The sequence below is a fragment of the Sitophilus oryzae genome, unplaced genomic scaffold, assembly GCF_002938485.1.
Source record: "Sitophilus oryzae breed Bouriz unplaced genomic scaffold, Soryzae_2.0 scaffold_2006_pilon_pilon, whole genome shotgun sequence".
Lineage (NCBI taxonomy): Eukaryota > Metazoa > Arthropoda > Insecta > Coleoptera > Curculionidae > Sitophilus > Sitophilus oryzae.
Genome location: NW_022146732.1, coordinates 5,442,424 through 5,469,897, shown reverse-complemented (window position 1 = coordinate 5,469,897; position 27,474 = coordinate 5,442,424). Strand labels below are relative to the sequence as shown.

Genomic DNA, 27,474 nt, shown 5'->3' with positions numbered 1-27,474 from the left:
TAAATTGCAAACGTCAATCATAAAACAAAAAAAAACAAACATGTCATACTTAAAATTTCTATGTTTATTAATCAACGGTAAGTTTTGTAAATAAAAAAGTTTAACATACGGTTCCTGACTAACATTTCTACACCTAGCCGTACGTAATGTACGAATATACGCGCTGCAAGGCAGTCTAAAAGAGAAAAACCGTACTATCGCAACACTTTCGGTCGCAAACGCGCGATCAGGTGGATCATGGCAAAATGTAAAAGTATTTCGTTACAAAGAGTTTGTTACAATACGCACGGCAGTGTCTTATCTTATACTCTTTAATCACCCAGATTAATTAAACCTACACATACACTCTTATCGTTCAGATGACAACACGAAATAAAATCCAACTTTGTTCCACGTAGAAAAGTGTTTTTTGAAAGTGCAGATCTCGAAACAGTGTCCTGGTGAAGGAGAAACATCACCATGAAGTACCTCGTCATTATATTTTGTTTATTTTTAAGCACCCAGTGTGAAGGTGAGTTTTATTATGTTTTTTTTTCTTGATAATTAATATACAGACGATAAAAAAAATGACGTTATCACACGAAATTACTGATAATAACATCAATACGTCTAATTAAAGTGTGCTTGATATAAATAGTTTTAGCATAAAAATACAAATTACCAAAAATTCATAGTAAAAACAAAGTAAAATATTTTTCTTATATGTTTAATAAATTTAGATGAATTTCAAAAAAAGCGCTCGTTGAATGGCATTTTTTTCAACTTGCGCAATTCTTTTTTATACAGGGCGCGTCATGGAACAATGACAATATCATATTTCTTATTTTAAATGCAACACCCTGTGTGTTATTCATTTTTTTGGATTCTTCAAAGTATTATTAACATATTTTATGTATACAGTGTCGTATATACCTGTTAAATATAATGTTATACAATGTCATATACCGTATGACCGAAAAAACAAGTCGCCAAAGACGGCTGGGGAATGACAAAGATGATAATTTTAGCGAGGTTAATTCATTTATTAAAATCGACATAAAACTTAACACTAAATATACACGTTAGCGTAACTAGCAATTCATCCTGGGGGGGGGGCCTAGGTCTTCTGTTTTTTGAAAAATGAAGAATAATTTATAAAACACGTTTTTTGAATAAAACGTTTACATGCATTTCTCTATCAAATAAATTTCATAGACTTGGTTATCAAACCGTGTTCCCGTAGACTACTTAAATAGCTACAAATTTTCTAAAAAAAAATAAAAATTAACAATTAACATTTTTTGAACACAACAAAATAATATTAACTAAACAAAACTAGAAACGTCGCATTTTTACTACATCACAAGCAAATAAAAATTAATACGTAGCCAAGAGTCATAATTCAAGATTTCTCTGGGGGGTGCCCAGCAGTACATAGGGGGGGGGCGCTCCCGGGCACCCTTGTAGTTACGCCAATGAATATACAGCGTTGCATTTCAAATAACGAAGTTTTTTTGTCAAGTAAATATTTAAAATGGACCAGCATTTTTTGATACCCCTGTATACATTAAATGAAGCAATCAACATTTTCAGTAAAGTTTATTTCTCTGGCTTAAAAGTCAGCACAAGAATTAATTCTGAAAAGTAATGTACTGGAGGTTGACAATCTTTTCTATTATAGCTTGCATATTTAAATGTCTTTAAATATCTCAAAAACCAAAGCTTTTAAACACATTTTTTTCAAACGTCACGAAAGTATTAATTTTTGCGACGTGATTGACAATATAAAAAAGTAATTTTAACGCCTAGGCATAAAAGTAAGGCACTTTTACGCCTAAGCCTATGGCCTAAGCATAAAAGTAAGAAAATATATTATTAAACTCACATAGTGTCAAATTCAACGAGCGTAACCATAGTTTCCCGATATATAATTACTTACAAGGTGTGACTTTAAAATTTTTTTATATTATTTGGAACGTTTGAAATTGTTTAAAAAATTATTTGTGGCGTTTGAAAAAAAATAACATGTTTTAATCGGAGTAAAAATGAGTTTTTGTGCCTCGCTAACGCTAGTTCGTTAAACGTACAGCTCTTCAAAAAATGTCATTTTTACTCCTAATAAAATAATATACTATTAACTCTTATAATAAATGTCTTATTATATGTCCAAGGATCCAAAAATGAAATAAATAGAAATATAAGAAAAAATATAACTTTGGTATGGATCTTAGTTCTGTTCTGACACACCCTGTACATTTCAAAATAATTTTAAATTATGCACATTGCCTTCCCACATATACCCATAAAATATTCTGTTTCTACATCTTTCCGATTTTGTATAATCAACCTATGCGAATGAGATGTGCGCCACCCTGTATAATGAATCGACTGATTGGCATTTTTAGGGTGACAAGCATGAATACAGGGTGTGTCATGCATCAATGATCAGAAGCAACTTTCTTCTCACACTCTTCCAAGTCTTCAAATTTAAGTATTTTATTAGGTGCGTAGGTGGCGCCTCCTACAAGTAGGAGTCACATTGATACATCAAAATCGAATTTCTCATGTCAAAAATCACCCACACACCAATTTTCATCCAAATATCGACGTTAGTTCAAAAATTATTTTAAAAAACTCGAAATAAAAAAGAAACTTCTACACCCTGTATCTCCGAAACGAAGCACTTTAGGACATAAATTTATATAAACTGTTTTACTTATCTTTAACTGCAGAATATGCTGCTGAAGCAAAGAGTAGATAAGACAAGAGACGACAGTTCGCGCGGTACCTTTCATGTTTGAGTGGTGGGGAGAGTGACCTCGTCTCGCTTGTCCCTTTAAATTTTCGTAATTTTTTTGCGGGAAATTTAAAATAGACTATTATTAAAACTTGCCTGTATAGCTTATAAATAGTTACTGTATGGGTAAAGAAATAGGTAAATAGAAACGAAAAAAAAATGAGTTTTCTAAATATTATATAAAATAAATTATAATTAGAAACATATTTGTCGGGGAATAAAGATAATAAAAGCAATATTTTGTATATCGTTTGTAAACAAGATAAAGTGACCAAGTCGATTTGTAAGAAATGTTTTATTTACGTGTATTTTTTTACATATGGACTTGAAAAGTGTAAAATCACAATGTGGAGTTTATGTACAAAAAATAGAGTTACTCAATTTTTTGTAAAAATATATTACAAGCTTCTAACCATGTCTTCGATCTTAGTTTAATAACTTCTTTAAGTCTTCTTTCTTAGTTTAATAACATAATTATATAGTATATTTATATAAAATATTTTTCAGGATCCTTTGGAAAAGAGTGAAATATTATGTTTGTCGAAGAATAAGACCTATTTTTGCAGTCTTTATAAGTACACATATTGCCACCATCTCGTCTTTTCCTGCTACTCGTGTCCTGTTCAGTATTCATATTTAACAATATTTACAAATTAGTACGCAACAAAAACGATACTAAAATTAAACATTAAAAACTCTGAAAACACACTTTAAAAAGGCAAAAATGCAAGAAAACAACTAATCAGATTTATTTATGTTTAAGCCTGATTAGCACAGCTGATTAGCGTCCTAAAATCATAGGTTAGATTTTAGATTAGATAAAATACGCCGTTGTCAGATTTTGAGATTTTATCTGTTTATCTTTGAAATCGATCAACTTATTAGTCATTCTGTTTCTTTGATATTATCAGTACATTGCGAAAAAAAAGAACCTAAACCAACCTAAACTAAAATTTACATTTCCGTATTAATATACGTTACTTATATCCTTCTTATATTATTAATTTATTTTCAGAAAATCTTGTTTATTTTTCAAAGAAATATACTTGGCAACAGACAAAATGGGACTTGATGGGACCTTTAAATTTTAATATATCTGCGTCTCTCTCGCGAAATTCGACTTCTTTGTTCACTGTCGTCTCTTGTCTTATCTACTCTTTGGCTGAAGTTTCCCTAATACAATTCGGACCACCCTGTATATCGCAAAAACGCGCTAAAATGTTGTTTAGTACTTAACATTTTTACATGCATAATTAAATTTAATAGTGTAGTACCTGTTTTGTTTATTTTTTATAAATTTAATTATATATTCGGACGATGGAAATACGAAAATAAGAAAACAGGATGTCTCAAAAAAATACTGCTACTTAATAGGTCCAATAATTATGTGGTCTGTGGTCTAAATAAAAACCTGTATAACGTTGATTTTAAATAATCATTTTTGTCCCCAATACAAATGAAATACCTTCTAATATCTAACAGGTTATTGGAGAATTAAGATATAAAAATATTAAAAAAGTTTATTATGATTTATACAGAGTGGTTATATAGCTTATTAGTTTTGATGTATAAATCATTTTAATACTTTTATTATTACATTTATTACAAGCATCACGTGTTTTAGTTCCTAAAAACGGATGCTCTTAAACCCTATACTAATAATTATATAGATGTAATTATTAGAAATATTAAGATACAGTTATTTCTTAAAATTTCTACCTAGAAAATGAACTAAACCAGTTAAAGACAACCCCATTCAAAATTTAACAATGTATGTACTTATTCGTAAGAAAAAATATTATTCTACAGAACAATAGCGATTCTTATCAAAAATAAATATTTACTATTAACACATTTTTAGAACAAAAACAAAAATTAATGAAATTTAAAATATGTAAAGTCTGTCCCCAACGAGACACCCAAAAAAATCTTTTCCTTTGACTAGACAGATTTTTTTCAACATGTTTGATGTTTTCTAGAGAATCATCACGTTGGAGGACGAAATTTAGATGAAGAATTAGATGGGACCACTACAGAAGTACCTCAAATCGTCAATTATAATAATGCAACGAATTTGACGAATGAAATAGAGGATCAGGAAGGAAATGAGACCAATGTGTCAGATGTGACAGCTGAAACAACAACAAAATTTAATGTGTCTCTGTTATTACGGGAAGATCAGTCTAATGTAGAACAACCCATAGAAGGTAAATTATGTTTTGATTTGTTGTAGTTAAAAATACATAAAAATCAAAATTTATCTACCAAGGTGTGCGATGGCTAGTTTATTTCTTGAAAATGACAACATTTAAAAAAAAATTATACAGGGTGACCTATCGAAAACGTTCCGCAAGGCATAACGGCCAGGGTATTTTTTTTTCAAAAAATCCAAAAACACGTCAATTTTGTTTGTGAGGGGGACAACTTTTGCCCCAAAAATGATTGCAAAATCTTCAACCCTCTAAGCGGGGGTGTCATCCCCCAACATTTTTCAAATTGGAAGGGGGGTCAAGTGGCGCCGCAATGAAAAGAGCTTTCTATTCTCTATATTTTCCCGCTTCGTTTTTGAAAATCGGTCGAGTCATTGAGAAAATATGAAGGATTGAAATTTGAAAAGTTTATTTAAACATTTATCAGAGTAAATGATAAGGATAAATTCCTTCGACCAATTTGAGTTTTTTTCTTATTATTTCTAGATGTTTGCGCATTTTTTCACTTGCCACAAGGTTGAACGATCAGGTGCAGTAGTTGCTAGATAGCTGTTCTGTGACTTGTGCGTTGAAGTTCTTCTCAATATCGTTAAACTGACCTACAATAGAATTTCCAAAAATACCAGCCCACATGTTCAATTTCTGAGGGTTTTGTGTGTGCACCTCGTGAAAAACCCTGGGGTTATCCTCAGCCCAGTACCGACAGTTGTGCCGGTTACCTACACCGTTTAAAAAGAAAGTATACACCCATCCGAAAAACACACATTAAATAGGAAATTATTATCATTCGCCACTCGTTTCACTCACAGTTTCACAAAATTGCAAGCGACGATCAAAATCGTCTTCGTTGAGTTCTTGTACCAACTGAATTTTGTACGGGTGGAACTTGTGTGTTTTTTTTAATATCCTTTGGACACTTGTACGATTCACGCCGGTCTCATTGGCTAATTTTCTTGTACTCAGCTTACTATCCATGGCAACTTTGCCCAATACGAATACCTCCATAGCTTCATTTACTACAGGATTTTCTTCCCTCTGTCTCTTTTTATTCATAACGGAACCAGTTTCGCGAAATTTTGCTACTAACTCGCGAACAATTTTGCCATAAAGGTGTTTGTCAGGATGGCGTTCGTTGAATATCTGCGCAACCCAATTGCCACGTTCATTATTTTTAAAATAAAGTTCGATTATTTCCACTTTTTCTGCAAGTGAGTAATTTCACCATAATAATTGTTAAAAAGTTTAGCGATATTGAGAAGAACTTCAACGCACAAGTCACAGAACAGCTATCTAGCAACTACCGCACCTGATCGTTCAACCTTGTGACAAGTGAGTTATACAGAAAGGTCCATAGACTTCGAGACATAGGAAAATCAAGTCCATTTACCGTGTGTCCAAATTTTGACAAGTTTTCAAAAATAACAGTTTTATATTTATATTTACTTTAATATCCACCTTAAATGAAGGAATTTGACTCTGTTTTCTGAATTTGAATTGTTTTTAATGATACCAATAATTTTAGTTCAATTTTTAATAAAATTTATTTAATATTAATAGAAATCCAAGAGATTTGAAACCTCTTTTAGCGATTTATAACATTCTCAAATGAATTACAGGTGCCCTTATTTTCTATGAAAACCACACAGCTTTTTTCATAGTCGCTGCAGTTGCTATAGCTATTTTGACATTAGCGTCAACTAATTTTTTAAGGTGTGAAAATTGCGACACACGCTAAATGGACTTGATTTTCCTATGTCTCGAAGTCTGTGGACCTTTCTGTATATTGGCAAGTGAGATAATTTTGGGGAGGTCAAGCCCTAGATGTCATTTACTTGGCGCGTACTCTTCTCTATTTTTTAATGGACCAGTTGACCTATATAAAGGTTGTAATTTATTTTTATAATGAGTAAAAATGATTTTTAAATTTTGTAGTTTGATATTCCAGGAATTTTTTTTTAAATAGATTTGTGCGTAAGGAAACGTTCCTTTTTTAATCTTTCTATAATTAGTGTTAAATTTTGACAAGTTTTACGTGAAACTTTAGTAAATGACGTCTATAGAGACTGACCTCGCCAAAATTATCATCGATTGTCATTCCCCAGCCGTCCTTGACACCGTTTTTTTTTCGATCACACAGTATTATCATTTTATTTCAAGTTTTAGGACAACCTGCATTAAATACTCCAAAAGGAGTTGACACAGAAGTCTCTGGCCTATTAAACGTACCTAAGGAGGGTAAGATATGTTATCTAAAATATTTCCTTATAGATTTTTCTTAAAAATGTCGAATTTAACATCAAATTGTTAAAATCTGTTAGAGTACCTTAAACGAAACCTTAAATTAACAAAGTAAGGATACTTTGGGTATATAACGGCTATTATGTACCCTAATTATACCAAATTACATATTATTTATCTTTACATACCAAATTATACTACACACTACACATATACCCAATAGGTACCCAAATTCAACATACCCTGTATTTACCCATTGGGTATATACCGGGTGCAAGATCTTGGATATTTACCAAAGACATTAAAAAATTCTTTCTATATCTGTGGTATTTACCCAAATTTCAATATACAGGGTGTTTGCTCATCATTAATCGATAGACTTAATCGATATTAAGTTACGGGCAGCCGCTAGAATTTAGTTAAAAAACAAAGCGAATATAAATGCATTTATAGTATTCACTAGTAAAGTTTGTTTCAAAATTAGTTGACTAAACTTTTACTAGCGCGTAGCGTTAGTAAATCAGTGAATGTGCGCTTTTACTAGTAAATTGTTAACATTCACTGAATTCCTGCTTTTACCATTACATATACAGGGCGTTTCAAAACAAATGCGAAAAACTTCAGGGGGTGATTCCTTGTTCAAAATAAAGGGTAGTTTGCTTCATAAACGTTGGGTCAAAAGTCAACCATTAGGGAGATATCGCGGTACAAAGATGGCGGAAAAATAATGTTCTTATTTTTTATCTTGAAAACGAAAAGAGATAGACTAATGAAATTTTATGGAAGCATTACTGTTATGAAAAACACACACTTTCTGGTAATTTTTCACTTTTTTAAAATGAGTGGAAGGGGTTGAAATAAACTACCCCTATCATTCTTGTTAACGAAATTTAAAGAAAAATCTTATCAAACACATACAAAAAAATTAATTTGGATAGCTTAATTTGTTTAGAAACTTTTTTATCTCTTGTATTTTTTTGATAAAACTCACCGATTTGAAATTAAAAAATAAAATATAAAGCATTACATGTCAGGACAAAAAACATTTTCTGATAAAGAATCTAGTGGGCTGCTGTAATTTTTATAGGAAAAAATCTAGTCGGCCGCTGTTACTTTTTAGGATGTTCCTAATATTATTTTATTTGACATTACTCTACTGCAATACGTTATTATCTAGATGATTATTATTATCGTTATTATCACTAGATTCTTAATCTAAAAATGTTTTTGTCCTGACATGTAATGCTTTACATTTTATTTTTAATTTCAAATCGGTGAGTTTTGTCAAAAAAACACAAGAGATAAAAAAGTTTCTAAACAAACTAAACTATCCAAATTAAAGCATTTGCATGTGTTTGATAAGGTTTTTCTTTAAATTTCGTTAACAAGAATGATAGAGGTAGTTTATTTCAACCCCTTCCACTCATTTTAAAAAAGTAAAAAAAATTACCTGAAAGTGTGTTTTCATAACAGTAATGCTTCCATAAAATTTCATTAGTCTATCTCTTTTTGTTTTCAAGATAAAAAAAAAAACATTATTTTTCCGCCATCTTTGTACCGCGATATCTCCCTAATGGTTGACTTTTGACCCAACGTTTATTAAGCAAACTACCCTTTATTTTGAACAAGGAATCACCCCCTGAAGTTTTTCGCATTTGTTTTGAAACACCCTGTATAACATCAGGAACTTTAAATATAATTAAAACTATAAGCAAAATCGTGGATATCGTCGTCACTATGAAAACAATACGATTATGCCACCTAACTTTTTAGGCGTTACCATGAATTTGGTAATAATTGGTAGGTATACGTGGCGAAATAAAAGTATAAAAAATTTACCTACCTTTTAAAAATGGGCAATGTTTAAAGTTTTAAAAATATTTTATTATAGACCAGCAGATTAAGTCATATTTTGTTGTACTACTTTTTTTTATCGCAATGGTACACCTAATATGAGCTCTACTGAATACAGGAATACCGTCATTTATTTTATCATTCAATAAATAAAACATAAGAAATAAGAACAGAATAATTTCCAATTTTAAACATGATATAAATTAAAGATTTGTGTCTAATTTATTATATCACTGCCTTAGAATAATAATATAAATTATTTAGTAGGTATGTATCATTTTTATTTTCTTGCCTTGTATTATAAATGATGCATTAAAATAAAACTAAACAAATAGAATTAAAAAAAAACTATTCAGTATAAGAGATATGATACTGATTGAGAAAACGCGAAAACACATTTTTAATGAAAAAATGTCAACGATGTTTCACAAAGAACCAACTACAGATTCAGTACTATACAGGGTGGTCCGAACTGTATTCCGGAAACTTCGGCAGCATATTCTGCAAATAAAAATAAGTAAAAAGGTTCATATAAATGTATGTCCTGAAATTCTTAGTTTTGGAGATACAGGGTGTAGAAGTTTCATTTTTATTTCGATTTTTCCCAAATAATTTATGAAGTAACGTCAATATTTGGATGAAAGTTGGTGTCTGGGAGTTTTTTGACATGAGAAATTCGATTTTAATGTCAATATGACTCCTACTTGTTCAGGACGCCACCTACATATTTTTTAACTGTTATTCCTCTTCAAACCAGTTAAAAAATATGTAGGTGGCGACTAAGCATTTTAGGACATACATTCATACGAGCTTTTTTACTTATTTTTATCTGCAGAATATGCTGCAAAAGTTTCCGGAATACAGTTCGGACCACCCTGTATATTTTTTTAAAGATCTATACCAATTTTAAGATATTCTACATCAACAACCTGTTGAGAACCATGATCCAGCTCAAATCCCTGACCAAGTTGATGACGAAACAGAATTGATTGAAGACGGGCAAAATACGGAAGACGAAATAAGAAGACACGAAGAATTAAAGTCAGGTAATAATACTTTTTTCGAAGAAAGAACATATTTTTCTAAAAACAAATCAATTTCAGAAGCATATGATGATGAATCTCAGCCAAGATATTTAGCTGCAGTTGTGGCTTGCACCTTGGTGGTGGTTGCTGTGTTGTGTTACGCAGCATTGTGGGGTTGGAGGAGATACTTGGAGTAAGTATTTGGCTAACTGATAAAAAGAAATACGTAGAGTAATCTCTACCACAGATTAGGTATCCTATAAGTATACAGATAAAAATCTTGTCCCTAATTCGTGGTACGAAAATTGTTTTTTTATGACGATGTGCAAACGAGTTAAATTTTCTGTGCGCAAAAATAAACTCGCGTAAAATAACAATAAACAGCGTAATAGAGAGATATCGCTAAACCGAATAGCGTGCATGGACGTTAATAAGGCCAGGTGTTATTTCCTTTACGTGAGGTGGTATTAACTCTCTTCATTTATAGTTATCGGATCGGAAAGAATTCTGATCGCGTCGCGTCCGCTATTTAAACTTAACCTAACTTTGAATTTAAAACTTTGAAATTGTTTTGTTTACTAGGTATTTTAAAACTAAAGGGCTAAAGTGCTTATTTCCAGTGCTTTATTGTTCAACGTCTGCCAGTAGGTTTAGGGCAACAAGCAACAAATTCTCCTAGAAGGGCTAAGTCGTCATCTGCTGTAAACCTAAGACTCTTTATAGGTTCTTTAGTATTGGAAGAGGTGGAATCCATATGTTGGGCCATATTTATTTAATTAAAACTAATCCCAGTTACTTAAATATCAAATTACCTAATAAAACTAAAGCAATAATTCAAAACAATTCAAACATAACGCCGGTCAGGCGCTGTGCACAGTTTTAGAGGCTAGGAGTGGGCGTGCTATGTGCGCAAACTAGTCACCTAACTATTGCCCGATTCCGAAAATTGGAACCACGAAAAACAATAAAGAAAAAACAAAGATTATAATCTGTATAATCTGTGTCTATACTAATATATAAAATCCTTAAGTGACTAACTCACTGATTAATCACGATCCTGCTCAAACCATAGACAAACTAACAAAAGCAAGACGCGTCAACGCTGTACTGCAAAACGGTAACAAGTTTGATAAGAGTTTATTACCGCGCTTGCGTCAACTGGCCTTTTAGACGAGGACGAGGACGGTTTACTTATGGATTGTGTATTTTGTAGTAGCCTTTTAGACAAGGATGTTTAATTAAAAAGCGTTTATTAAAATCAAATAAATTTATTTCCATCGGTAAAATAAACAATAATTTCTGGACATAACAGATATAAAAACAAAAGTTAAATAAACGAAAACGTATTCCTCTTATTAAAATAACAAAAAAGATGATAAAAAACAACAGTTATGGTAAACGAAATAAAAGCATTATTCTTCAAAAGGTACAAAAAAATAATTATGTATATTATAATATTAATAATAGGAACAATAAGAAACATCTTAAAAATATACAACTTTTTCAAATATAAAACAAAAACATAAACTTCACATTTTCACAAGAATTTGCAAAAATATTAACATTTCGAGTCTATTATAAAATATAAAGCACGAAAATTCAAATCATAAAAAGATTAAAAAGATAAAGATTCTTATAACTTACAGTCAATTTGTAGGACCTTCGTTTTGTCTACGTTAGCGATGTAATCACAATAATATGTATAATCACAGTAATTATTATGTTCTTCATAAATTTAAAATGTATTAAATTATTGGTTTTCGTTTTGTACGCTAATAAAATAATAGTAATAACCAAACAAAACGCAAAATCAGGAATTCAACAGTTCAACAAGGATGGTTCAAGGCAAAAACGTTTTTCGTTTTATTTAGGTTAGGTTTGACGAGTGCGACTGCGCGATGATTTCTGACTCAACTGGCCAGCGCAAAAACAATAATTCGACTTCCTCAATCCTTTGAAAAGTCTTGCTTTTGTTAGTTTGTCTATGGCTCAAACCACTCAACGTAAGAAGCTCAATTTTGGCATACAGATTGATTCTAGGGTGTAGAGGGTCGATAAGAAGGGATTTTTCGAAATTCCAGTTCCAAGGGGGCGAAACCACCCCTCAAATATTACAATATTTTTTATTTAAAAAACGGTCAAGTTTCCGAAAAAACGCTTAAACACGTATATTTTATTTTGTTTTTTACATATTTTAAGATTTTTGAAAAATATATACAGGGTGTTTCGAAAAATCTGGTCATTGATTAATCACGATCCTGCTTAAAGCGCTTGACGTAAAAAGCTGATTTTTGGAAAACGGATTGACTTTAGGGTGTAGAGGTTCGATAAGAAGGGATTTTTCGAAACTCGAATTCTAAGGGGGTGAAACCACCCCTCAAATATTAGAATATTTTTTAATTAAAAACCGGTGAGTTTTTCCGAAAAACTCTTAAACACGTATATTTTATTTTGTTGTTTTACATGTTTACGATTTTTTGAAAATTTATACAGGGTGTTTCTTAAAATATGGCCATTGAGTAATCACGATTCTGCTTAAACTGCTTGACGTTTAAAGCTAAAAGTTTATTTTTGGCAAACGGATTTTTCTATGGATGTGAAATATGGTGAAAATGATTTTTATCTTTCATTCATATAAAGTTTTTTTAAATAGATCCCAAAATCATCCTTTTTATGTTGTTTGGTATATAGAGAAGCTTAAAAATTAATTCAAAATTAAAAAGGTTTATTTTTTTAAAAGACATATAGCTACAAACATTACTGAAACATTTTGCTTACAAAATGTACCGTATGATCAAAAGAAAAACGGCGTCAAGTTGGCCTCAAAATGACGCTCCTTTACACTAACCATATAATTTTAAATATAAATAGATGGCGATCTTCATTTTCAAGTAAATTCTGAAACGATTATTTTTTTGAGTGGCATCATGGTATATGCCATAAAACAAAATATATGTTTTTTTTAATTATACCTACTTAACCTCTATTTTTTTTCAGGAAACGATATGGAAGTAGAACAATGCTAGTGAACGCTGAAGAATTTGATGACCCTTACGACGTTCATCATTTTTCGGTAAATTATATTTCAAAATATAATACCGTATGATCGGCTGGGGAATGACAATCGATGATAATCTTGGCAAGGCCAAGCCCTATAGACGTCATTTAATTTACCCGTACTCTAGATTATTTTTTTAATGGCGCTTATACTGCCAGGCTATGGCCTTAAGAAGGTTGTAACAGTTTTTGACAAGTTTAATTTTTAGTAGATGGCGTCTAGAGATTGACCTCGGCAAAATTATTATCGATTGTGATACTTTATAAGTTTCTAACAATTTTTCTTTTTTTACAGATATAAAAACAATCTGCTATTGATAGGTAAAATGATTGCAGGCCAAAGAATGTCAAAAAATATGTTTTCAACATTCCTATAAAGTTTTTATTGTTGTTAGATACCGGGTGTATTTCAAAAGTGGCTCACCTATATGGCATTTTTATTTTTTCATAAAAAAAACCGAGATGTGGTATATTAGTATATGATATGAATATGTTAGTATATAATATCTTTTAACCGACCAGGAAAAATTAGTGGTTTTAACAATCATGGCACTCTAGATTGAAATTTAGAAATACTATTTTTAAGCGGGAATGTAAAAAGTTGACATGCGACATGTCATTCTATTCAGAGTGTCATTTTCTATCAAATAAAGTAACAAAATACCGAGGGTGCCATTTAAAAATCAAGTTTTAGTCATTTCCGGTGAAACAGGAAGTGACAGAAAACAATTGAATATCTCAATCAATCCTAATTTATGTCATAAACTAACGTACCAAATCTCGTTTTTTTATCTGAAAAAATAAAAAAGTTATAGGGTGTCAGTCACTTTTGAAAACCCCGGTATAGTACGTTGTAATTTTAAATGTTTGCCATAATACAATAAGTTGTACATAGTGTATATTTCTTCATATTTAAATAAACAACTGTGATAGTTCGTAATGTGTGTAGGTTCTAGTGTAGAAAAAATAAAACACTATAAATAGAATATGCTTTTTATTATCACTAGTACAGCAAAAAAACTAAGCTTAACATCACAGTGAGGTAATCAATTAAAAAACTACATAAATTACTATCTAGCGAGACAACATAAAAATACAGGGTGTCCCAATATTCCGTAGACATCGAACTACTACGTATTTTTTCTTTGGCACCCCAAATCGGAATATGGATTCTTAAAATATCTTAAAAAATGTGTTTATTCTTATAAAGTTTGATGCCCACTAACGGACAAACGAAGCACTTTTGCATAGAGCTAAATTGTGTCCAATGAACTTATTTTGATTTAAAAAATACGTAGTTTTTCTATTCCCACGGAAGATTGGAATTCCCTGTATACAATATTCGTTAAGAGATTTCTTTAGAATTATTTTATTATAGCTGTAAAAATAGTTTTACTATTTTACTAGTTCGTTTTGTTCGCGTTTGAATACATTTAAGACACCCTGTAGATAATATCGTGCAATATAAAATATTAGTTTAGAAATTATTTTGATTATTTTTATGTCAGTTTTTAACAAGACTTTCACAAACACACATATATAAATGCATCAAAAACTAAGTATACAACAAAGTGTGTGCTTTAAAACAATAAATGAATAGTACTTTCTCAAAAAAAATACTATTTACGTAGATCCAGAACTTCTAAATGGGCACCATTATCAATACGCACATGATCCGCTTTCTAAAGAAATATCAAACTTAAGTAACCAATTATGGAGTATTATTTAGTTTTTGTGATAAGCTGCGTCCACATTGCTCGTGCTCTTGCTTCTAATTGTGCTTGCGTTGCTTGCGCTTCCTGTTTGTCGTGTTTCTCAAGATCTTTCGGCTCGCAAGCAACGGCGTCCACATTGTAATGTAGTGTTTGCGTTCGTGCTGTTCGGACATGGATGATAGCGGAGTATTTTTAAAAGCGGTTGCTAGTGCGATCATTATTGCAAAACGAAGGAGACAAAGAGAAAAAAAGGCGATGTTGGATGTCTAATAATTTGAAAAGTAGATCCCACCACAGTGAAAGTAAACTTTTACACGATTTACAAACAGACAGAATGTTTTTTTAATATTTTTTATGGCATGTCCGCTACTGATTTTGAAAGACTTATTAACTTAGTTGGCCCCCGTATAGAAAGAAAAAATACAACTTTTAGGAAGTGTATTCCGGTTAAAGAAAGAGGTAAAGAAAGACTGGCCATAACATTAAAATTCCTTGCAACTGGAGACTAAATAAAGTTCTCAAAGATCAGATTAAGATAAATAAGCAATATAAATATAGAGTTATATTTTATTAAAGGTATATTTAATATTATTAATCCAAGAACAAAACACAACTACACACACCGGAAAAGTCTAGGGATATTACAATTTTATCCAGCCATCGTCAGTAATTTTATTATTTGCATTTCTGATATAATAAAATTAAAATAAACAAATAGTTTACAGGACGTATTGGAAATAAAAATGCGAAATTTACCGAATTTTTCAAATCTACCTTGAATTTTATTGAACTCAAAAAAATACACACTTTTTTTTTATTCTAAACTGTGAATTAAAAAAAAAGATAAAACCATTTTTACTTAATAAAGAGTATGGCCTCCTCTACTGTTCATTACAGCCCTACATCGTCTCTCCATGCTCCTGATCAGGTTGTCGATCTCTTCTTGAGGTACAGCCTGCCACGCTGCATTCACGGCCCGAACCAGATCCCTACGCGTTTCGCGAGGCATACCCATTCTCAAAATTCTTCTTTGGACCGCGTCCCATACGTGCTCGATGGGGTTGAGGTCAGGAGATTGTGCCGGCCAGGGTAAGATGTTTAATTGATGAGCATTGATAAACTCACTTACCACTCTGGCTGTATGAGGCCGTGCATTGTCATGCATGAGAATGAAGTTTCTCCAAAAATCATTGGCATATGGTAACACGACAGGCTCAAGAATTAAATCACGATATGTGATTCCTGTTAGAAATATTTCAAGAAAAACGAGATCGGTTTTTCGGCCTAACTGGACTCCTCCCCAGACCATAACTGTTCCACCTTGATAAGGGAGCACTTCCTGAACACGATCCAATTAAATAAGATTTCCCGGTTCTCTCCATACCCTAAGCCTTCTCGAATCCGGATGAATTCCGAAGCGTGACTCATCCGTGAAGAGAACATTGGCACATTGTTCATTCGACCACTGAACATGATCTTGAGCCCACAAATATCGTACCTCTCGATTTCCTCTCGTTAAGGATTGAGCTCTCCAGGGGCGTCTGCTTCTTAAGTTGACCTCTCTTAATCTATTGTGAACAGTGTCAGGACTAACGGTTACATTATGTGTTTCCTGAAGAATTAAACTAAGCTCTGGTGCTGTAAGAGTCGGTCGGCATCGAGCATTTAATTGTAAAAAATGATCTTGCTGAGGGGTAGTAATGCGATGTCGCCCTGTGTGCCTTTCAGCAACATCGCCACTTTCACGGTAGCGTGCACTTAATCGCGATATTACACTTTGCGTTGTATTTAATGCTCTAGCTACGTCGATTTGGCGCATTCCAGCTTCGAGCATACCCATGGCCCTAAGCATTTCGTCTCTGTTAAGATGTCTACGCTCCATAATGTCGTTTAATACTAAACAGAGTTATCGAATGAATTCTGGCCAGTTATCATAAAAACATAGCCAGTACAGGTTACATTCGAACAATTGATGCTAGGTGATTTTTATACATTTGACAAAAAATGCACAAACACTTCTGCAAATATCCCAAATTTAGAAATAACTAGTGTGACTACTTCGTTTCAATCGAAGTAGAAAGAATCGGCCTACAAATATGTGGTTGTTTATTCAAAACATTTATTTTTAACTTTAATAAAATGATATCCCTATATTTTTCCGGTGTGTGTATTTTTAATTCTGAACAAAAAAAAATATAAGAAAAATCATGGTAGCATCATCATACTGCAGTAAATACCGAATCCTATGAATGAAACCAAACTAAAAAAGACAGAGCCGAATAGTCGAAACAGGGGTGCAACTTTGTTCATGTTTCAAAGCGATAGCAAAGTAATTTGTAGCTTGATGCACTATGTTCAGTAGCAACATCGATTTGTAGCGATATTCTGATTTCTAGCTTTGTGGCGAGGCGACAGTCTAGACACGTGTGCAAGAGTGTGATAGTGATACCATATTTCGCAGCATTTGAGCGACACTAGTTTTGCAATGAACATAGTATCGATCTGGTTTCGACATCGCTTCTAAACGATCGGTTGCTAACTTGAACAAAGTCGCACCCCAGGCATTTTATGCGATCACAAGCGTCGCGAGCGCCGCGAACATCTCGCTCCAACTGTTTGCCATGTTTTTCGTGTTTCACGTGATCGTTCGGCCAGGTCGCGAGCAATGTGGACGCACCTTAACAATATAACAAAAAAAAACAGAATATTTACCTTAAACAAAGGTGGATCTGACGGATGTGGATGGAACCCCGCGTTTCTACAGTTTGCTATGTACTGTAGTCCATAGTTTGGTGTCAGAATAAAAAATCCAGTCCTAAAAAATTAATATTAAATATAATAATAAAGGTTTTACTCAAAGCACCCCGTAATCGAGAAAAAAAAACAGTGCCACTGTCGCCTTTGAAATACCAGTATGCAGTATATCATAATAAAAGTTAAAAAGAATAAAAAAAGAGAGACGTGTAACTGGTTTCAACTATACTAAAGTTGAAAAACTAAAAATTATGCGTTTCCGCAGGAAAATTTTTTCTAATTATTCACCCAAAAATAACATATTTCTTTAAAAGCACTAAATTGTATTTTTCTCGGCTCCAATTAAAATGGACAAAGCCGGTTTTTCCCGTGTAGTCTTCAAATGATGCGGTTTAGGAATTTATGGATTTATACGAAAATGAGCCCTTCATATGGATGGCCAAACATAAAGAACATAGAAGTCGTATTGAAGTGTACAGTAAAAGAACTTAAAAAGAGAAAAGGGGGGTTTGGGACGGAAATTAACTTACTCTTTGTATTTTGGTGAACACACAATGGCAATAGCTTCGGGCATCAATAATTGGTAAGGACAATGCGTGTGAAGATCCACACTCGATAAAAACGCAGTTTGTGTAGGATGAGTCTGTAAAATAAACAATAAACAGCAAAAATAATTACTGGATCGGTAATAAATAAAAAAATATTACATGGATCCATCCGATTGTTATTAAGTTATGTTGATCCTGGTAATCAAAAAGCTCTTCTTCGTTTTTTGTTGTACAAGAATCTGAGGTACCAGTCTGCTTAGGAATTATCATATGGGTAATAATTAATTGATTCTTTTCCTTAAAAAAATTGTTTGGTTTGGTTGATATTCTGCAAAATTATCAAAAAATAGCGTCGCAGTGACCTCCTAAACTGACAATGATATTTTTCTGATCTGATTAACTAAACTAAATAGAATGACTTTTTAGGATCATTTAAACTTATCATTCAGCCGTTGTCTCTTAAAGTCAGGAACATTTAAAGAAAACATGAAAAACAAGACAAGTAATCGTGAATGTTTTATAAGCTATAAAAATGTAAAAAATATTGATTAGATTTGTTTATTTCTTATTGATCTGTTTTAATATTGGACCTGCAAATCGTCACTTGAGCTGTCTAACGAGTTTAACAGTTTATTAATAAAGTACTTTTCAATATTAAACTCCATTGAAAAGAAGAAGCAAACGTAAAAGCAGAGAATAGGTACATTAAAAATGCATAAAAAATATATTTTATAATAGAGGTATTGAAATTTAGAAAACGTCAACATTTGACGTATCCAGTATTTTACCAAACCGTTCCGTATCAAACCGATGTTTTTCAAGAACCGCTCTTTACCGTAGTTTACCGGTCTGGTTCGCCTGATTTTGCAACAGGATACAACCTCTGAGAGAAATTATCATCATTGCTTGTCATTTCAGAGACCACCAAGACGCCGTTTTTTTTTCGAACAAACGGTACAGAAACAAAAATCTTACTAGTTTTCCTGCAAGTATACCGCAAGTTTCTATATTTTTGTTTGTGTTACTTTGGGCCATATTTTCGAAAGAAGACATAACTCTACCAGGCACTACAACTGTTTTTAGAGCTCCGCTATCGTATTTATCGCTGGCAATAATATGATCTGACGGTTTTTTACTTCGATCAAAAGCTGGCGTTGTTGGAAAACAAAAGTCACTAGTAATAAACAAAAAATTCAGTTAAAAAAATCATTGTCATAGAACAAAAAGACTAAGGGAGGAATCAAATACTCAAAATCAAAAAAGTTTTCTAATAGAGAAACGAGACAACGTTTTCGAGAAAGAAAGACGTCTGGCTCTTTGATATATCTTATACTATGCTGTCTGGAACAGCATGCGGCCCGTCTGGCTGCCGATACCCGTTGCGTTCACTACTGCGCATCGGAAGAAGATCCTATATTTTTTATTAATTTAGTCCTATAAATTCTAGTATTGAATATAAATCGAACGTGCCTCCATAGCGCAGTGCGTAGAGTTTCCGACCACGAACCGATGATTCAGAGTTCGAATCCGGGTCAGGTCAAACACTTTTTTATTTTATTTTCGTTTATATTCTGATAGTAAAGTATTAAATAATTCTGGTAATTAAATAAAAACAAATATTTAATACTTTACTATCAGAATATAAACGAAAATAAAATAAAAAAAGTCTTTGCCCCGACCCGGATTCGAACTCTGAATCATCGGTTCGTGGTCGGAAACTCTACGCACTGCGCTATGGAGACATGTTCGATTTATATTTAATACTAGAATTTAAAGGACTAATAAAAATATAGGATCTTCTTTCAATGCGCAGTAGGGAACGCAACGTTTACCGGCAGCCAGACGGGCCGCATGCTGTTCTAGAGAGCATTGTAAAAGATATATCAAAGAGCCAGACGTCTTAAAATACTTGTTTTTCCGACGTTGCTAGCTCTCGTACTATAATCTTTATAAAAATCGAAAAATTAAGAAGAAAAACAATAAAAAATAATTAAATCAAGCGACTATTTTACCGATAACGACTGCACTGTTCTCCAAGCTCGGTCTACTTGGTTCAGAGCAGCAAACTCACAGAAAATTTAAGTCTCCGTTTGATTTAAATCATTTTAATGACTTAAGTCATTTAGTTTTAAGTCATTTTTCGAAAAGACTTAAAATTTTTAAGAAGACGATTTCGATTTAAATATTGTTTTGAATTAAAATAAAAAAAATCTGATTTTATTGATTCATGATTTTTTCCAACCCTGGTTTGTAATTGTTCTGAAAATTAACCGATTTATTTTATGTGGTTTTATTCTCATCTGTATCTCCAATAAATTAATAATAATATGATACTAATCGAACGTAATGAGCGATCTATAAAATATATTGCCGTTTATTTAAATGTGTTTTGTAGTAAACTGACTATACTCAATATTTTCTGCATACTGATAAATTCTTTCATAGACACAAGTCCAGTAGACGTACTTTATATTTAATGAAGTTCCTTCCTTAGTGTTTTTATTCTTTGAAAAACTTATAAATATTTACGATTCATATGGAGGTGGAAGTTCAGGCGCTGAAGGTTTAGGCGTTGGAACATTTGGATCGGGATAATTGACACTGTCAATGGACCCTGGAATATTGGCTGTCAGAAAGTCAGACGGTAAGACAGCCGGTTTTTTCGATTTCTGCTGATCTTTTTTAGCTAAATTCTCACGTCTTCTCCGCTCATTCTCGTCGTCTTGCAGCTTTAGCTAACAATAAAGTTAACAATAACCAACGTATCACTATTATACAGTGCATTCATTTTATTTATCCAACTTTTAACTGACTATATTTTTTTTTGTTACTATGAGATAGAGCGTTCACTAGCAAAATAAATTGTGGCGTTTTTAGTCAACTTTTATGGCTACTTATTTTTTAAGTTGGACATCCTATATATTAGAAATGTACTAGAGAGAATTTTTTTTAGTTTTATCAAAATTCAACAAAATATGTATACAGTTTGTCCAATGACAAGATCCCTGACAATGGCAGTTGTGTTTGTCATTTTAATTCACTGGTAAATTGTCTTTAATGTCATTTTTTGAATGTCGTCTGTTGAAATATTCCCGGATTTATTGGACATTCACTATCTCCAAAAGTAAAAAAGGTTACTGTCAGATAAAAGTGGGACAAAATAAACTACAAACTCTGTACAGGGTGGGTCAAATTCGACGCTTTTAAATGGAAACACCCTTTTCTATAGGAGATAAACGAAAACTAATATCGGTGTCTGCAATTATTAAGTCTGTGATTATTAATTTTAAAAAAATTATACTTAAACCATTAAATTCTACGTAAAAAGGTGCTTTGGAAATGTTTTCATAAAAATACAAAATTTTCCATAGCAAAAAAGTTACAGCGATTTGTTAAAAATGCATATTTTTCAAAAACACCCCGTAACTCCGAAACGGTGACAGATATAGATATGCGGTTTTCACTATCATGTTTTTGACAAAAATTGAGCGCCAGACACCGATCTTAGTTTTTGTCTATCTCCTATAGAAAAGGGTGTTCCCATTTAAAAGTGTCAAATTTGACCGACCCTGTACAAATACAAATTTCATTAGCATAAATAATACTTACCAAATGCGCACAGTATTTCTCATAATCTTGCCTATAAACTTCTAACAACTTTTCCTTCAATTTTTCCGCTCTAGGCAACACTTCCCTTAACTTAGCCTGGATAGCAGACCTCATATTCGCGGGCACAGTGTTAAAATCGGGATGTTTCCTGATTTTCTCCAGAAACAAAGTCATAAACTTTAAATACAAACAATAGGCGTTCTCGAAATTTTCCTCTTTGTAGTAAACATTGGCCATCCGAACCATTTCTAAACCTGACCGGTAATACCTGAAAAAATTACACTGAAGAATGGTTATTATATGTAATATAGCGTATTTACCTTATTGGGGGAATATGAGGCTCAACCTGAATCAAATTACTGAAATCAATCAACCGTTTTAAACGTTCTTGGGGCTCGATGCTGTCCAAAATGCTAGAAATCGCACTTTCGGCCATGCTGACGCACAAATCTATAACTCTATTTTGATTTATAGCTTACGAGTCTTTAGGCCGATAATCATTATATGGCTTTATAACATAATTACAGCCGTATGACTCAGAAAAAAGTTTTATTAAAGGTAATTATTCAGATTGTTTTGATTCGACCAGAATCTTAGGTTAGGTAAGCTGTCAAACTGACGTTTAAAAAATAATACTCGTACGTTCACCCCGGTTTTAAAACTGGCGTGCTATAGAAAAGGACAGAGAGATATGAGGTATGACAATACTTAATTCCTGAGAATATATTTACATACCCCTTATCATGGACTTTTAATTTTGTAAAAATATATTAAAATAGTTCATAAAAGTTACTATCAATATTACATTTGTGCTTTTATCTATTAAGCAGCGTACAGTATTTTTTCAACTAAAATTGGTCTTTCATTATGTAACGAAATAATCGCAAATAATTACAGAGTGTCTCAATATTATTTAATTAAAATTATTTACGGTACATTTTGAGGGTGTGTATAATATATTTTATTAATTCTACCGTGTGTTCTATAAAATAACATAAAAATATGTTGTGTGAACAATATAATGGTTTTAAAAAATCTAAAACAAGATGTTGAATAAATTAGTAATTAACACACCGTATATAAAACGCAAAATAAATAGTATTTAGTATGCAATTCATCATCCGAACATTAAAATTTACATTTTGTCGAGTAACGTAAGTGTATTTGACGACAAACACCTCAGAAATGTTGTTTCGGTAATACAGACGAAAAAAAATGTGTTAACAGGAAAGCAGATTGTTTTTTATCGCAAAATGATAAGATAGGTAGATATTGTTTAATGATTTTCAAGAAAACAATTAGCAAATTATCGTTTTGATATCTACTTACTTCTTTTAAGATTATTATTTAGTAATAATGATTTTTAAAAATTAAATTTTCATTATCATCGCTAGTCAATGTATAAATATTATAGTGACTAGTATTTAATTTTTAACTGCTGGATACTCACTTCATTTACTTATTAATAAAAAAAAATGAAGGTCCTATATGTATTATTTGCATTGGTAAGTACCTACATAGTTTTTTTATACACTTTTATTAGTTATTTACACATAATATATTATATATTTGATTATAATTAGTTATTTCCTAAGATAGTTAAAAAAATTGAAAAATATTCAGATTGCGCAATTTTGTTTTGTGTTACTGAACCGATAAGTATTTTCGAAAGATATTTTTACCAGAAAAATAAAAACTAGTCATAAATTTAAAATAAAATATATAATATTTTTGTGAAATTCAAAAATATATATAGTTAAACAAAATAATAAAAACTATTTCTGTGTCATTGTTTATATATACATTAGAATTTTAATGTAATTCGTATGTCATATAATTTATTGGTGTTTCAATTTTAGGATATTTTGAATATTTCTATACCCATTCCTATTTTTGGGGTATTCATAAGATCTCTTGGTGGTACACCGTCTACATTGGGTATAATAAATTCATGTTGTGCCCTAGTCGGATTACTTCTGAATCCAATCGTTGTAAGTATAAAATATAGTTTATAATAGATTATAATTTTTGTATAAAAGTTTTAACAAAAATCGAAATATTATGGCATGCAACCAGTAATACACCTGAAGCCTATTTTGTGTTTGAATTTGGTTTGAGTCAAATATACAGGGTGTTGACGAATAAAATGTATATATACGGTGACCCATTATTCTGAAAAAAAAAACCCTTTATTAGATTTCCAATTTGTAATTTTCAAACCAAACATTTTTTTACACTTTAAAACAAAATAGACCATTTAATTTCTGAATTAGATGATGTATTTTCTTCATTACTAATTTTTCTTATATTCCCAGTCTAAAAATACCGTTCAGTCATAATCTATAACAAGTAATTATTGAAATGTGTTGATTTTAGAGATAATTTAATAATAATAATAGAAAACTACAAAGACTGATGTGATATAAAACCCACACCTTTACACATTTTTTATTAATTAATTAGGAGTAACTTCAATTAACAAACTGCATCTTTAGTGTAAACTAAATTTTAATCACTCTGTATATCTAATAAAATCTTTTTCAAATATGTGTTACTAGTTACTATTCCCCGAATGATTTATAAAAAAAATAAGTATCTAATAGAAAATCTAACATATGGAGCGTTTTCAGAATATTTTTTGTTACCCTGTGTATTTTAATATAAAATTAAGCCTGATGTATACAGGGTGAGTCTTAAATAAGTGCAAATATTTTAAGGGTAGTATATTTCAACCTCAGAAACACGTCTACGAGATTTTTTTTCGCAAAAAATTGAAAATTTTGATTTTTATTTAATTTTTAGTTAAAAAACATAATATCTTCATAATATATGGCAACATAGGCAGTAGATTAAATTTACAAAATTATTCTCAATTGCCTTGTTCTCAAAATTAATCAAAAAATTGTTAATAAAGTTATTTTAAACTTATGTATTTGAAAAACGGCAAAGAGAAAATATTAATTAATATAAATTCCCTGAAAATATTTGCACATATTTATTAAGACTCATCCTGTACAAGGAGGTAATATAGATAAGGATAAGGAGGTAAAATTAATTCTGATTTCAAACATAAACATTTTCATAAAAAAATATGAGTGTTTTAGCATCTTCATATATTTTTTTTGTTTAAAAATTCTTAATTTACAATAGGGTAATTAAATCAACACATATAAAATAATAATTGTTTTATTCTTCCTCTATTACAAATATTTATATAAGTATTCCTTGTCTATATTTGTCTGGTTGAATGCCCAATAAATTCAAGTTCTGTCTGAACGTATATAATAATTCAAATATATTAATCCATAATAATACTAGCTTAAGCGTTTTAACAACATTATAACATTTTTATTAGATAATTAAAATATACAGGGTGTTTCCTATGTATATAGTATCTTAAGTATAGTATAGGTTGTTTCTTAAGTAGTATAGTAGTTAGTAGTAATACCTAACACTAAATTGTTTAGACTTAGGAAAGTACTTAGGAAACACACCATAGGCTTATAAAATATATTATTTTCAGTCTATGGGAAACACCCTGTATAGAGACTAATTAATATTTTTTAAGGGCAGTTTAAGTGACCAGATAGGCAGACGTGGACTCTTCATCAAGTGTTTGACAGCAAATCTCGTGGGGAATGTATTATTAACGTTTTTCTCCAATTCTTTGCCTCTGGTTTTTGTTAGTAGACTAATTGCAGGTAAAAAATACTAATTATAGGTACTATAATCCTTTAATGTTGGGACTCTTTAATTCTTTCTCTTTAATGTTGGGACTCTTATTAATTTAAGCTTTCGGAAGTCCTTGCAATATCCTCCTAAGGACAATTGTCACCGACATCTACAAGACTACCGAAGAAAAAAAAGCGTTTTTTGATAAAGCGGCGCCAGTCCTATCCATATCCTTTTTGGGTGGGACTCTCCTTAGCGGATTTTTAAGCGAACTCAACAATGGTTTTCTCAAAGTATTCATGCTACTTGTTGTCGCCAACTCCCTCTCTGTTTGTAAGTATTACAGCATCGTCACAGTATATTGATCTAAAGAGTGAAATCAGAACACTGGGCCACCCTGTATAATGATAGAATGGTGGTTGATATACAGAGTATTTTAAAAAGCATGTTCCATCTCTCATGGGGAGATTCCTCGCGTAAAAATAAGATTAATTGTTGTTGTACATCAACATATAGGTCCGATTTTCTTGGTTTTGTAGCTGTAGGGTTGATACAAAAAATAAATCTTATTTCTACGTGAGAGGAATCTCTCTACGGGAGACGGCCATGTTCTTTGACACACCTTTAAATTGTGCTCTTATTTCATTGAGTTAAAAACAATTTCTCAGCTTAATTTGTAACGTAAAAAATACTTTTTATTATAGATATAGCAAGTACAATACTCCCCATAGATGACAAGCCTCAAAAACCAACTGAAAATACTTCTATCACAACCAAAGCCTTAAAAGAGCTTAAATCAGCAGCTGTAAACATAAAAACCATCTCCTGGCCAAGATACTGGGACATATTCTTGATAAAAGGATGCTATGATTTCAGTATGACGATAATTCTCTCAAATCTAGGCCTTATACTGTTGAATGAGTTCGGAATTCAGGGTAGAAAAATGGGATATGTCTTTCTATTCACCGGAGTGTCTGGTGTGGCGTCAAACATTCTGAAAATGAAGCTTAAGAAAGTCTTTGACAAGATCCCAGACTACAACAAAGTGATATATGCTGGAACTGTATTATTCATCACATATATTGGCCTAAGTTCAGCTGGCTCTATATACACGTTTATGTTTTTCCTTGTGGCGCTTTGCATGACTAGGTCCTTTATTGAGACGACTTTAACAGAAATAATCACGACAAAAACACAAGAAACAGATAAAGGCAAAGTGATTGCGGCTTTCGAAAATTTGTCCCCTCTAGCGTTCTTTGTAGTTCCAGCGACATCAGGCTTTGTAGCTGAGATATTTGGTCAAAGGATTCTAGTTGCCTCTGCTGCAATACCGATAAGTGTAGCAATACTCTTAGCGAATAGCAGGAAAAATAAGACTGATTAAAAATGTATATGTAGATTGAAATAAATGTAAATAATTTATAAGCCTAGTCTAAAAATAAAGTATTCTTTGTCTAACGTATATAGATAGTTCATTTTACCCCTCCTACTACTATAGGAGTGAAATGAACCATATCTTTATTAAATAGATACTAAAATATAACAAATATACATATCCACACAAACTGAATAGAACTATTGAGATAATCTCTCTTTCTCAGCATATTTTTCTCTTGAAATGCGGAAGGACTCCTCGAAGGCTGCTCTCATTTTTGGATCTTCCGGAGGATAAGTGTCTCTTTTTGTTTTAACAACCCATTCTTCGAAAAAAGCTGGTTGATTAAAGTAATGAAACATAGCGACGGGGAAAGTCACGTACATAGCCATTTTGGCAATTTCCAATTGCCACGTACCCATTTCTAGAAAATAGCACAGTTATACTCGAGTTTTGCTACAATTATATAAACTATACTCACTAAATAATCTCAAAAATACGATATAATTTAATATTTTCTGGACGTCAAAATAATATCCTAGCAACTCAAAAGTTTGGTTAAGTTCACAGGTTAAGTTCTACAAATTTTCTTTTTAAAATCGTGCCCAAATACACAAGTCATATATAAATGGTACAGATTA

At 31.7% G+C, this 27,474-nt stretch overlaps 3 protein-coding genes across 4 annotated transcripts; 2 read left to right on the top strand and 1 right to left on the bottom strand.

Moving 5' to 3' along the window:
- Positions 1–138: 138 nt before the first annotated feature.
- On the top strand, positions 139–14,146 carry LOC115883912. Of its 2 annotated transcripts, none has more exons than XM_030902341.1 (7): positions 139–511; positions 4,756–4,983; positions 7,150–7,221; positions 9,990–10,124; positions 10,182–10,296; positions 13,101–13,176; positions 13,456–14,146. In XM_030902341.1, the coding sequence occupies exons 1-7, from the start codon at positions 460–462 to the stop codon at positions 13,459–13,461; spliced, it is 684 nt and encodes a 227-aa protein (XP_030758201.1). In that variant the 5' UTR covers positions 139–459; the 3' UTR covers positions 13,462–14,146. The 2 variants fall into 2 exon arrangements, with proteins under 2 accessions (XP_030758201.1, XP_030758200.1); XM_030902340.1 differs by having other exon boundaries at positions 7,144–7,221.
- LOC115883911 (STAM-binding protein-like A) lies at positions 14,140–22,413 on the bottom strand. Its single transcript, XM_030902339.1, has 8 exons — positions 22,107–22,413; positions 21,787–22,054; positions 20,707–20,912; positions 19,153–19,351; positions 18,337–18,474; positions 18,160–18,272; positions 17,588–17,690; positions 14,140–14,842 (listed from the first exon to the last, which is right to left on the bottom strand). The coding sequence occupies exons 1-8, from the start codon at positions 22,220–22,222 to the stop codon at positions 14,780–14,782; spliced, it is 1,206 nt and encodes a 401-aa protein (XP_030758199.1). The 5' UTR covers positions 22,223–22,413; the 3' UTR covers positions 14,140–14,779.
- Positions 22,414–22,913: 500 nt separating this feature from the next.
- On the top strand, positions 22,914–26,920 carry LOC115883969 (major facilitator superfamily domain-containing protein 9-like). The gene is made up of 5 exons (XM_030902393.1): positions 22,914–23,291; positions 23,646–23,777; positions 25,355–25,487; positions 25,579–25,791; positions 26,163–26,920. Exons 1-5 carry the CDS (start codon positions 23,262–23,264, stop codon positions 26,840–26,842), a joined length of 1,188 nt encoding a protein of 395 aa, XP_030758253.1. The 5' UTR covers positions 22,914–23,261; the 3' UTR covers positions 26,843–26,920.
- Positions 26,921–27,474: the final 554 nt, after the last annotated feature.

What these genes read in the sequence shown, in the direction of transcription:
- LOC115883911 (XM_030902339.1), bottom strand. Translation starts at nt 22,222, where the DNA reads ATGGCCGAAAGTGCGATTTCTAGCATTTTGGACAGCATCGAGCCCCAA. An exon ending in CTTCCACCTCCATATGAATC is followed by an intron (nt 19,352 to 20,706) that starts GTAAATATTTAT and finishes GTTTATTACTAG; the next exon opens with TGACTTTTGTTTTCCAACAA. An exon ending in TGTTCACCAAAATACAAAGA is followed by an intron (nt 17,691 to 18,159) that starts GTAAGTTAATTT and finishes TTAATTTTTTAG; the next exon opens with GACTGGATTTTTTATTCTGA.
- LOC115883969 (XM_030902393.1), top strand. Translation starts at nt 23,262, where the DNA reads ATGAAGGTCCTATATGTATTATTTGCATTG. An exon ending in TATATGTATTATTTGCATTG is followed by an intron (nt 23,292 to 23,645) that starts GTAAGTACCTAC and finishes TTTCAATTTTAG; the next exon opens with GATATTTTGAATATTTCTAT. An exon ending in CGCCAACTCCCTCTCTGTTT is followed by an intron (nt 25,792 to 26,162) that starts GTAAGTATTACA and finishes TTTTTATTATAG; the next exon opens with ATATAGCAAGTACAATACTC.
- LOC115883912 (XM_030902340.1), top strand. Translation starts at nt 460, where the DNA reads ATGAAGTACCTCGTCATTATATTTTGTTTATTTTTAAGCACCCAGTGT. An exon ending in ATTAAACGTACCTAAGGAGG is followed by an intron (nt 7,222 to 9,989) that starts GTAAGATATGTT and finishes ACCAATTTTAAG; the next exon opens with ATATTCTACATCAACAACCT. An exon ending in ACACGAAGAATTAAAGTCAG is followed by an intron (nt 10,125 to 10,181) that starts GTAATAATACTT and finishes AATCAATTTCAG; the next exon opens with AAGCATATGATGATGAATCT.